The sequence below is a fragment of the Prenolepis imparis genome, unplaced genomic scaffold (assembly GCF_030444845.1).
Source record: "Prenolepis imparis isolate NDT839.2.m4 unplaced genomic scaffold, iyPreImpa1.0 SCAF_7, whole genome shotgun sequence".
NCBI lineage: Eukaryota > Metazoa > Arthropoda > Insecta > Hymenoptera > Formicidae > Prenolepis > Prenolepis imparis.
The window spans coordinates 6,621,671-6,633,983 of record NW_028141165.1 but is presented as its reverse complement, the minus strand read 5'-3'; the positions used below and the strand labels follow the sequence as shown (position 1 = coordinate 6,633,983).

At 31.2% G+C, this 12,313-nt stretch overlaps 3 protein-coding genes and 1 long non-coding RNA gene across 4 annotated transcripts in view; 2 read left to right on the top strand and 2 right to left on the bottom strand.

Moving 5' to 3' along the window:
• Positions 1-88: 88 nt before the first annotated feature.
• LOC145939040 (S-methyl-5'-thioadenosine phosphorylase) lies at positions 89-2,302 on the bottom strand. The gene is made up of 6 exons (XM_083043076.1): positions 2,145-2,302; positions 1,543-1,703; positions 1,071-1,291; positions 795-997; positions 479-688; positions 89-354 (listed from the first exon to the last, which is right to left on the bottom strand). Exons 1-6 carry the CDS (start codon positions 2,160-2,162, stop codon positions 316-318), a joined length of 852 nt encoding a protein of 283 aa, XP_082899202.1. The 5' UTR covers positions 2,163-2,302; the 3' UTR covers positions 89-315.
• A 128-nt stretch (positions 2,303-2,430) lies between these two features.
• On the top strand, positions 2,431-3,396 carry Sf3b6 (splicing factor 3B subunit 6). Its single transcript, XM_083043077.1, has 3 exons — positions 2,431-2,588; positions 2,770-2,888; positions 2,980-3,396. Exons 1-3 carry the CDS (start codon positions 2,556-2,558, stop codon positions 3,203-3,205), a joined length of 378 nt encoding a protein of 125 aa, XP_082899203.1. The 5' UTR covers positions 2,431-2,555; the 3' UTR covers positions 3,206-3,396.
• Positions 3,397-3,419: 23 nt separating this feature from the next.
• LOC145939042 (uncharacterized) lies at positions 3,420-5,614 on the bottom strand. The gene is made up of 4 exons (XR_014425779.1): positions 5,505-5,614; positions 5,286-5,432; positions 4,166-5,102; positions 3,420-3,761 (listed from the first exon to the last, which is right to left on the bottom strand). It is a non-coding gene; the product is annotated as an uncharacterized LOC145939042 (long non-coding RNA).
• Oatp74d (Organic anion transporting polypeptide 74D) overlaps positions 5,094-12,313 on the top strand; it is a 96,802-nt gene continuing 89,582 nt past the window's right edge. Inside the window, exons 1-3 of the mRNA XM_083043073.1 lie at positions 5,094-5,948; positions 6,335-6,664; positions 7,054-7,347. The gene's annotated coding sequence lies outside the window, so the exon portion shown is untranslated. The remainder of the gene's footprint in view (positions 5,949-6,334; positions 6,665-7,053; positions 7,348-12,313) is intronic.

Below are 12,313 nucleotides of genomic sequence, written 5' to 3'. Positions count from 1 at the left end.
GTTATATGCAGGTATACATATGTACATATATAAAGTATTTTATTTTAACCGATACAATTTTAAAAGATATATATATATGTATATTTATAGTTATATAAAAATTGCTGTACTATATATAAATGTAACTTTCTTCATAAAAGGTCATACAAACAATATAAGTATTTGTGCGCATGGAATGTGCATATAATAAAATTTTGTACATTTTGTAATCTTTAATGATTATCATTTATGATTATGTATATGTTATACATATATATATATATATATATATATATACGAATATAATTTTTATATTCCAGTTTGTAAACGAAAACTTTAATTTTTTGAAGACACATTACTGCTTTCGATTAGATCCTAGAAATTATTTCCCTTTTATCATTATGTTCTATATATGTATTATTTAAAAATATTTCTATATACTTTATTATTTTAATATTAATATTAATTAATCAATAATATCCAATAAAATAAAGATTACCTTCAATTTACGAAAATCCTGCTTCCATTCTCCAGAACCAATAATTTTTACTGATTCTAGTAATACGTTTGTTATTTTATCAACATTTTGTTTGAATACAACTACAACATCAGCTGCATGAACATTGTCTTCACAATCTCTCCAACAATCGTAATCAGTTGCCATTGCTACAGCTGTATACAGGATACCTGCTTCTTTTGCCAAGAATACCTGATTTGTAATAAAATATAAATGTCATCAAATATAAATATCATAGTTTTATTCTGAAGTGTACATAATTATTAATTTATATATAAGTTTATTGTGATATATATACCTCTGGGCATATAGTCATGTTAACTAAATGTCCGCCCCAGAGACGAAAAGCATTACTTTCTGCTTTAGAGGAAAAACGTGGTCCTTCAATGGTTACTATCGTCCCACCCTTCCTTATATTGTATCCTAATTTTTTTGCTGCTTGTATCAAGATTTCTGATGTTCGTGGATCAAATGCAGGCTCCATTGGTATATGGCATACTCCTGTAATTTTACAAGCAATATATTTTTTATTTATGTCTGTAAAAAATATATAAAATATACAAAATATACTTGCCACTGTATTTGACAGATGTTCCATCATAAAATGTATTTTTTCTGGCAAAAGTTCTATCTATGAAGCTGTCAGGTACAACTAATTGTCCTCTACTGATGGATTCCGTCAATGATCCACATGCAGTGGATGCCAATATATGGGTACATCCGGCAAGTCGCAATGCTTCTATGTTAGCGCGATAATTAACTCCTGTAGGATTTATCTTATGTCCTGCGCCATGCCTACATCATGCCAAAAGAGAGAAAAATATTAATTCAGAGAATCAATTAATATAATATAATAAACATGATGAATAGATTAAACATATCAAATGTAATAAATAGATAAAGAAAACAAAAAAAGGTGTTTGATATAAAATTATGATAGTTAAAAGGCCCAAGAACTAAAATATTGATATTAATGTATAACTCTAAACAATTTTTTAGGAATAAATGTACAAATCATGAATAAAAAAACTTATTAAAAGTTTTACCTAGATAATAACACTACATTTATTCCATCAATGGATCCATAGTAAAGATCACTAGAGGGATATCCAAAATCATTTTTTGCATTCTCGCGACTTATGGTATTGGTACAATTGAATGATTTGTGCAGACAATCACCCAGACCTGAGCCACCTATTATTCCTACCTAAGGAATTAAAAAATATATCAATAATGTTTTCAATAGCAAATAATTCTATATTATTTTACATTAAAAAAAAAAATGTTTGGGATGTATCGCAAACCATAGCAACATAATATGGATGTTAAAATATTTCTCCATGTTCACATATATATTTTTTAAGTCAAAATTATTTTTTTCAATTACATATCGATTATGTATTTATTTTTATAAACATTAATATTGTAAATTGTTTTAAAAATATTATTTCTTTCATATTTAATCATCTTTTTGATTATCTTAAAATGGCTAATACTTCTGTTATAAAAATATAAAATATGTTATATTAATGTGTGTGTGTACGTGTTCAATCTATTATCCATATCCTCCATAATAAGATCTCAGATATTGACGAGTTTTTATATTAATAAATTTAATAATATTGGATAGAAAAATAAAAATTTTTACCTTAATTTGATTTGCCATATTAAGATATTTGATTTGTTATCTTGAATCTGCAATATAACCGTTTAAAAATGATCGTGTACTGCGTATTATATAATTCTTCTTCTATTTCGATTAATTAAACAAACACCCGGCTGATTAGATATGATAAAAGAGATCAACTGGGATCAAACTTAGATTATACAAGCAAAAGAGAAATATCTCATGTCTTGAGCTGCACGGAAATCAAGTTTTTGTAAAAGCAGAGAATTTATTTTTCGAATGTTGGCCATCTTTAAAATAAGCTTCACTTTTTTGCCACTTGAGGTCTCTGAAATCGATTTGTTGCTCGGGATCCGTCATTGAGTTATTCGACAAAAAGCTTCAATTTTATTCTATTTTGCAAGAACCTTAGAAAAAAATTAACTTGCAAAAATGACTATGGCAATGTTGCAACGCCGTGCTAATGTAAGTATATAATATTTGCGTGATATATGACAAATTATGACTGACTTATGCTATAACTCTAACCTAACCTAACCTCTTGTATATATATGCATTATATATTTGTATAAATATTTATATATATTTTAAATATTCTCACATAAGAAAGTATCATATAATTGTTATGTGGTTTTTTTTGCTTTAGGTACGGTTGCCACCCGAAGTGAACAGAGTATTGTATATCAGGAATCTACCTTATAAGATTACAGCTGAAGAAATGTATGATATATTTGGAAAATATGGAGCTATCAGACAAATTAGAGTGTAAGTAATATGTAGTGGATAGTGTATTTGGATAGAGTAAATCTATGACAAATTTATTAAAATTTAACATTTGTTTTTCTCCTATTTCCAGAGGTAACACAGCTGAGACAAGAGGAACAGCGTTTGTTGTATACGAAGATATATTTGATGCAAAGAATGCGTGCGATCACTTAAGTGGTTTTAACGTATGTAATCGTTATTTAGTAGTTCTATATTATCAGAGTAACAAAGCATTTAAGAGAATTGATGTTGATAAAAAGATGGAAGATCTAGATAAATTAAAAACAAAGTATAATTTAAATGATGAGAAAAAATAATAATTGATTAAATATTTGTACATTATATGGGTTTTTTTTTTAATATAAAGGATATTTGTGAGTATGTGTACATGTGTCGCGTATGTAATATACATTTATTGAAATAGTTTACATTATATGCGATCTATCAATTGAATAGATGAATGAATGTATAGTATAAATGAGAGTATAGTATAAATGTAAACTGTAAGTATAATATATAATATAAATAATATAGACTTTATGTGTTATATATGAAACAAATTTGTATAGAATTTTCTATATAGTTTTAAAAAGTAAATTTTATTTTTCTTCTAAATTTTTAGATTTATGTTACGTAAACTACTTACTTCCTATTTTTTTCTTATTTATTCTTCATGTGTGTATTTCATCACCACGTGACTTTTGTTTATACGTGTTCATCTATAATCTGTCATTGATAAGCGATATCTATGTAACTTAATCGGTCGTTTCGTCTTTATATCCGTATTTTGTAAGTCGAGCCTGATCCGTCTACATGCTGGCGATGTTTCTTTTTCTTTGCATTTAAATGTCATCGTCGAGTATCAGCAACCAACTGAAAAACAATTGTTTATTATAAAGTTTATTATTAAATAGTAATTATTAAATTATTATGTTTAATTCAAAAGAATCAAAAGAAAGTAGAAAAAAAATATATGCAACTATTTTAGGCGATAAAAATTGCTCATAAATTCTCATAAAATTAAAATATATGTATTTTTTAGGCAATAAAAATTGTTTTTCATAAGATCACAAAAGAATATCTGATATATTCCGGCATATCATTAAAAATTACAAAAATACATAGTGAAAATAAAAGATTCATGCTATTCAGTTTATAATCTACAAAAAATGTATAGCTTCGCAGACTATTATAAGTGTCGGAATGCAATTTAAAAAATTCGCGATTCGTATCGAGGATGACATTAATAGCGTAATCGCAGTATATATGATACATACATTGTACTCCACGAGGTCGAATGTGTGCGAGTACGCAAGCGTCGACGCACCCATACGCACTCATCCCGCGCGGGCGGGTGTGCGATCCAACCATTCGATTTCAGTCGAAAGTGAAAACTCTAGCTTGACGTTCACTGCACTGCCTGCTCGCGGGCGCGCTCGCTCGTTTGCGGGGAAACTTGCGGGGGATCTTCGAAGTCTCCTGGTCTCTCTCGACGGCGCGTCGTGATTCTTGCATGCATCATCAACGTCCTCCACGACGACATTCGGAGCTTCACGATATCCTTGCAGGATATCCGGCCTCGCGTTGCGTTTGACATTTGTATTTTGATGCCAGGACACGGCAACGCGGCGTCACATGTCGTACGATTGCTGTGGTGACAGTCGCACAGCTGGTGACTCGTTCCATGCCGGTTTGCGTAATGCGCTGCGTTTCGTACAGGAAGACCTTAACGACTCCAAACACCGCTCCTGGATACTCCTATCTGTCATCGCCGTTATTAGCCTGCTGCTGCTCCGTCGTTGGGTTGTTCGTTCATAGAAGGTTATTGCAGTCATCCAGTGCCGAAAGTCACTAGAATATAGAAGCAAAAGTCAGTACAAAAGTCAAGCGATGATGATGATGTCGTTGTATGACGCGCGTCAAAAAAAATTGCCAGCCAATTGTCAGACGCGCAAGAGTTGTGAACTGTCATTTATTTCTGTCAAGGTCTTTTATCAGACCTCGGATAATAAAATATATAAGTGCCACGAGACCCAGATCTTTGCGGAACACGAGAATGCAGGATATTCAAGGACTTCATCGGCGGAGACGGATTCACGTTTCGTTCTATAAAATCGCTGGAGCGTATCGCGACAAGGCGACAAGGCGACAAGTTCGACGATCCGCGATAGACCGCCGTTTTTTGCAGTGGCGCGAATAATTATTCTTTCCCTCCTATAAATAAACGAGTCTTATAAAAGAGTCGTATGCAATTGTATTATATTTTATATGCGACCTACATGATACTTTTATCGTTCTCGCTGATTTAGACGCTTTAAAATATATATATAAACGCGTGGAATGGAAAAGGCGAATGTATAATTTATGAATATCTTGCTCATCATTTTTTATACTTACTTATTTGTTTATTAACATCTTTGTCAGGGGACGGCGAGTTCCTCGAGAATATAATCAAATATATGCTCATTATAGCCTAAAAATTATTTACGAGCAAGTTTTGTAAAAGGAATTTTTTTTAATGTTTTACGTTTGTCAAAAATCATCCTGAAAATAAAAATGTCTATTTAATTTTCATCGAGATATATATTTTATAATCGTCGCAAAGTATATACATACGATCGTAACGATTTATTTCACTCGTGTCCTGCGCAGGCTTTATGGCGCGTTGCTTAGAAACGCGCGTGCAAGCATGACATCTCCCTTCGGCTAAATACATAAACAACGACAACGATTCAAACGTCGCCGCCAACCCGCAGCAACGCGAGATGGCAGGTGAGTAGCGCTCGGCGGACACTAGAGTGACGCGGTGCCGCATGCGCAGTGATAACCCTAGGGACGTCACGTGATGTGACGTCACCGCGCCAACTCAGTCGGGATGCGCGCAGTTGTGGTTTGGCGCCAAAACTCCCGCGAGTGCGAGAGGTAGTGACTCTTTTTCATCGTCGTCTCCGTTCGTCAACGACGTCGTGAGCACGTCCAGGATACGCCAGGATACTCCAGGATATGAGAGAAAGGCAGATGTGACAAAATACGCCGTTGTGATTGCACATTCGTATTGAGGTATGTGCGCACTTTATTTATCCATGCAACAATTGTTATCGCGCTAGTCTGCGCAACAGTTTGAGATGAGAAAACGCTATATAAATATAAAATAGATTTGCCTAGATATTATTTTGTCTAATGTCATTTATTCCTAATCCTGAAAATAATCGTAAAGTCTATTTATTAACGTTTATTAAAAGTTAAAATATTTTTTAATTGTTATATAATATATATATATATATATATACATTGGAGATATTATATGTATATATTCATTAAATATATTCGTTAAATATATATGTATATATATATAAGTGTCGCTTAGAAATGCGCGTGCAAGCATGGCATCTTTTTTTGGCTAAATATCCAAGCAACAATTCGAACGTTGCCTTCACTTTCTACAGGAGTACAAGATGGCGGATAAGTAGCTCGCGGCGGACGCTGCTGTTGCCGCCTTCCGTTGCCGCGCTGCCGCATGCGCATAGTGGTAACCCTAGGCGAGGTCACGTGACGTGACGTCACCGCGCCAATTCAGTCGGGACGCGCGCGGTTGCAGTTTGCCGGTACAACGCGAGTACGAGAAGTAGTGATTCTTTTTACATCATCGTCGTTTCCGTTATCGTCAACGACGTCGGGGACGCGTCCAGGATACTCCAGGATGCGTCCACGAAAATGGGGGAAAGGCAGATGCAAGAAAGTGCGCCGTTGCGCCCGCAGATTTGTCTCGAGGTTAGGTATGTACGCGCTTTACTCATGTAACCTATATTGTTGTCGCGCTATTCTTTGTGCAACAATTTGAGGTGAAAAAACGTCATATAAATACGAAATAGATTTTTCCTGATATTTTCAATGTCATTTTTTGATCCATCTAAGTAATAGAAAGTAATAGTAAATTCTATTTAACGTCTATTAAAATATTTTTTAATTATATATTTAATATATGTGTAATGTATGATATTATATGTGTATGTATATATATATATTTAAGGGACGCATATATATATATATATATATATATATATATATATATATATGCGTCCCTTAAATATGCGCGTGCAAGCATAGCATCTTTTTTTTGGCTAAATATCCAAGCATTGATTCACGTCGCTTTCAATTTCCACAGGAGTACAAGATGGCGTATGAGTAGCGTGCGGTGAACACTGCCCTGCCGCCTTTCGTTGTCGCGCAGTCACGTGACGTGACGTCACCGCGCCAATTCAGTCGGAACGCGCGCGGTTGTGATTTGGCGCTAAAAAACGCGAGTGCGAAAAATAGTGATTCTTTTTACATTATTGTGGTCTCCATTATCGTCAACGACGTCGAGGACACGTCCAGGATACGCTAGGGTACGTCCAGGAAAATGAGGGAAAGGCAGATGCAGGAAAGTGCGCCGCTGCGGCTGCAGATTCGTCTCGAGGTATGTGGTACTTTACTCATGTAACCTTGTTATCTCGCTGTTCTTCGTGCAAGAGTTTGAGATGAGAAAACGGCACGAATACGAAATCGATTTCTTAAATAAATATTTCCCTGTTTTTGTATCTGTTGTTATATCAATTTGTATAGATTCTGAAATGCTCTAGTAAATTTTTATATATTTGTTTATTTGATTTATTCTATATTGAAATTATTATTCACATAGTAAAAGTAATCTTTTATTATATATTATCTAACTTGAGTGATATTTATTCAATAATATTTTTATTGTATACAGAAATTTGATTCTACATTTTTATACACGTATATATCATTTATAAAATTTATAAAAATAATTAGGATTGAAATCTTTTCTCTCATCTAAAAAATTAGACTTGAAAATTCGTATTTTTATTTCTAATAATTAATATGTTAGGAAGCTATTTTCTGCTAAAAGCAGATGAAAATTATAACGTAATTTATTTAGTGCTTAAATAATTTAGAAAAAAGATTAGAGTATATATATAATAATCTTATTTTATATCTCATTCTATTATTTTTCTTTATGTAAAATATACTTAACACATTTTTTTTAAAAGAGAGAAAGAAAGAGAAAACTCCAATATTTTATATTTTAAAGAAATTTAGTTATACTTAAATTATTACTTAAATTATACTTTTAAGAAAAGTTAGAATGAGATATTAAACAAAATTATATTCTACTAATTTTTTTCTCAAGAAAAAAAATAAATATTTTTATGTACAATATTACATGTATTACTCATATATTCATATTGAATTTAAAAACAATTTCAAATCTTGATCTTATTAATTGAGAACAAAAAATTATTTAGGCAAAAATTTGAAAATCTTATTTGTTACAAGTAAGTAATTGTTTGGCTACAACTGAATACAGGTAATCTTTAATTAAATTGTGATTGTTGAACTAACGTCATTATTCTCGTCATGGAGCGCGCGTCAAAGCTCCGTAGTACGTCTTGTGTCGACTTCGAGAAGTAAACACAGAAATAAACGCGCCAAATAGATCGGTGGCGAATGCATGTCGAAGGGAAGGCAGAAAGACGGAAACCGCGGGCGATGGAATACCACGTGTCCCCATATGCGACTTCTCTATTCCTATGCAAGCATACAACGAAAATAGACACAGGAGGAAATGACGACCGCGGAGAGAGACTTTTTAGTGAGATGTTTGCTCTCGCGACGCGGAAACTTTGTTCTCAGATCTTGATATAAATCGCGAATTAAAGCGCTTTAGAAGATTGAAATTAATTTTAAATTTGGAGGTGCATTTTTTTAATACTTTTAATACAAATGTTTCAGTCAAAATTAAAATTAAAGTTTAATTCTTTTAAAGTTTAAGTTTTTTTAAAATAAAATTAGAGATGGATGGATATTGAAATTTAAATAATTTTAACTAATATTTATCGAAATATCTCTGAAAAGAAAGATAAATCTTATATTTTGTTACAATTTTATGTTCCGTTAATACAAATATTTTTATACGAAAATTTTGTATTTTCTATGGGATTTATAAATAATAATGTTTACATAACTCGAAAATGAAAAGCTTTAGAACTTTTAGTATTTCGCTCTAAAAGAAAAAAATAGCTAAAAAGGTTTTATTTAAATCATCTTGCTAAAATTATGTCATTATCATGATATATAATAGACTTAACGTGATTCTATAATTAAAAATCGAATAGTATCAAAATTGAAAAGACTGTGACAGCTAATTTATTATTTTATCGCCACCGATCTAATATTGGTACCGTTAATTAAAAAAAATATATTTTTAAACTTTTAAAAAAGCACTTAACACATTAAAGCTTTAGAAACTTTAAAAAGCTTTGACTAAGGTAAGGTAATACTCCGTTTTGAATTGATTTTTAATTATGCAGTCTTAAATCTTTACGCTACATTTTATTTAAAAATGCATTTCTTAAAATGCAATAGCATAAAGGTTTTCAGATCTTAAAGATATACTTTGTCTGATACTAGCAATGTTTGGCAACCTGCTTTTGCTAAAACTTTATTTAACATGCAAAACACACATACACTTTATTTCTTTAATTTATTCTCGGCTGATAAAAACGAGAATTAATCATAGAATTAATCTGAAAAAATATGAAATTCGCACTTTATACGTCAAACTCGAGCATTACACACGCGATATTTTGCATTTTTTAAATTGTTGTATTTAGAAATTTAATAACAGTAATTTTCTTTCTAAATGCCTTTCATTGTGCGAGAATTTAGAAAAAAAATAACTATCATATAAAATTTCAAAATATGACAATTGAAGAACTGCAAAATATCGCATATGTAATATTTGCCGAGCAAATCGTTAAATCCAAAAGTAAATTTTGCTATATCGAGAGAGATTCACGAGATATAAATATGTTATTCTGGATGTTGGATGTTTTCTCTCCGTGTAATAACTAAGCTAATTGTTTTAATTTGTATGAACATGTATTGATGTATGAACTTTACGGTAACGATCGCATTCTACATTACGTTACGTAGTTCTCTCAAAACTCAGTATAGGTACTTGCACATGATAATCTCTGAACTTTTCATTTAAATTTTACTCTCTGGTTTTTTATTATGGCCGATGTTTGGTCAATTATAATGAAGTAATAGTAAATTTTTATGATCTTATAAGTATTTGATTTTAATCCAGGAAATACATATTTTAATTATAAAATTCACACAATTAATAACTATTTTTTAATCACATAAATGTGATAGAGTTGATTATTATAGATATTTCAAATATATTATAGCGTGTCAAATCTATCGTGTGTAAATGTTTGTAATACGTGATTGATTTGCACGAACGTGCAAGAAAGTTGAGAAATCTGCTGTCAATCATAAATCTGCTGTGAAATCAAAAGGGCGATTTTTTTACGCAAAATTATGTTAAACGAGGCAGTCTCTAGTTCTTGAAAGTGGCAGTGTTTTGAAAAGTAGAGTTGATATATAAAATAATGTTTGTATAATAAATATAGAAAAACGTACATTTTGTTTTACAAGTATTTTTATGATATTCTTTGGCTAAAAGGTTTGATATTATATCTCTTTCTTTTTCCCTTCTCTTGGTCTTTTGTAATTTAAATTAATTTGACATTAAAAATTTTTAATTTTTATTTTATATATAAAATAATAATTAATTTTTGTCATTTTTGAAACTTTATAAAGATAAGAAGAAACTTTATAAAGACTAACAATTTATTTGTTAACTATAATAATTAATTTCAAATATGTTTAAAGAACTAGATAGAAGATTATCAGAAATGTATAAAAAAAACTGCCTTGTACAATATAGAATCGCAAAGATTAATTCTATTTTTTCGTCTCGATTTGATAGAAGCATTCCAAAGGTATTCGAATTATCAAAACATCTTTGATTCAAAATAAACAAAACCAACATATTTGCATTCATTTACGTAAAATTTCATAATTTCTTATAAAATATGTAGTTTCCTTAGATTACGGATAATTTCCATGATCGCAATTATACTTCATTTATAAGTTATTTACGATTTATACTTGTATTACGAATTCGATCGAAATGACAACAATACATACCTCGTTCTTGCCGAGCGTCCGGGATTATGTATGCCAGGATTGTTTTCATCCGACGAAAACGGCCCTTCATGAAAATAGACGACCTCCTCCTCTCATTCTCCCTTCCATGCTCATTTCTCCCTCTAAAGCCGCGCAATGCATGTGCGTGCGAGAATGGGGATGATGCAGTTGGCCTGAATAAAGGTCGGTAGCCGATCTAGCCCCCCGGCGCGAGCGGGTTGATCACCACCAGTTCTCCCTCTTTCTTTCTCTCTCTTTCTCTTTCTCTCTTCTCGCTGCTATGCCACCCATCTCGGTATTGATTTTGTTAACCTTCTAGATTCTAGCGACTGGCTCTCTACCCCTTCCGTTTTACTTCAACCCCCTTGCCTCTGATGAGAGCGACGACATCTTCACATGGCTTACGCAGCGTTTCGCAGCGGTTCTTCGCGTTTTTCTATCTTACCTCAAGAATGATTCTTGAGATGAAATTTCGATTTCTTTGATAGGCAAGAGAAATGTTGAGATAAATTGTGTGTGTGTGTGTGTGGAAAATATTGTCGATTGAATCTATTCAGAAATTTTCAATAGTTCTTGAAGAGTATGTACATATAGATAAATACTATATATATATATATATATATATATATATATATATATACACACATACAATCGCATAAATGTAATTTATTAGAAACTGCAAATGTTCCGTTTATTTAAAATAGAGTATTAAAAATATTTAAGTACCAGTGATGATGATGAAATAATGAAATAATCATTAAAACTAATTTGCTAAATTAAATATAATCTATGATTCAAAGTCTGATTTACAAAATATAATAATAATATTAGCAGCGCTATATTCAATTCTAAATTTTTATAAATACGAAGAAATATTCATGAGATTTTTAATTTTGATCAAAACTAATTTATATTCATCCTATTTTTTTTTAATAGTAAAATAGTATTTATATAAGTATCGCTTGATACAATATATTTGCGTAAATAAATGCTGTCTTGTAAAGGAACACTATTATTCAATAACAATATTATATTTATATTTTTACGTCGAATTATCTTTTTCGCGATTTTAATAATTAATATGCTGTTCATAAAAAAGTGAGTCAGTGATATCAATCGAAAACAATATTGTAGCATGAAATATAACAAGGCAAGTATCTAAAATGAGAGATCTTAAACGCGACTAATTAAACTGGACGTCCTGGTATCGCCACTTTCATTTTCATTTTTATTACAATTAAGCGAATGCATTTTTTAAGTGTTTAAGTGTTTTGTAATACCAGACTTTTATTGTAATTTATGAGATTGAAGCACTCTCTCGCATTCTTACTTACGAACTAATTCACAAACAACATGATAAA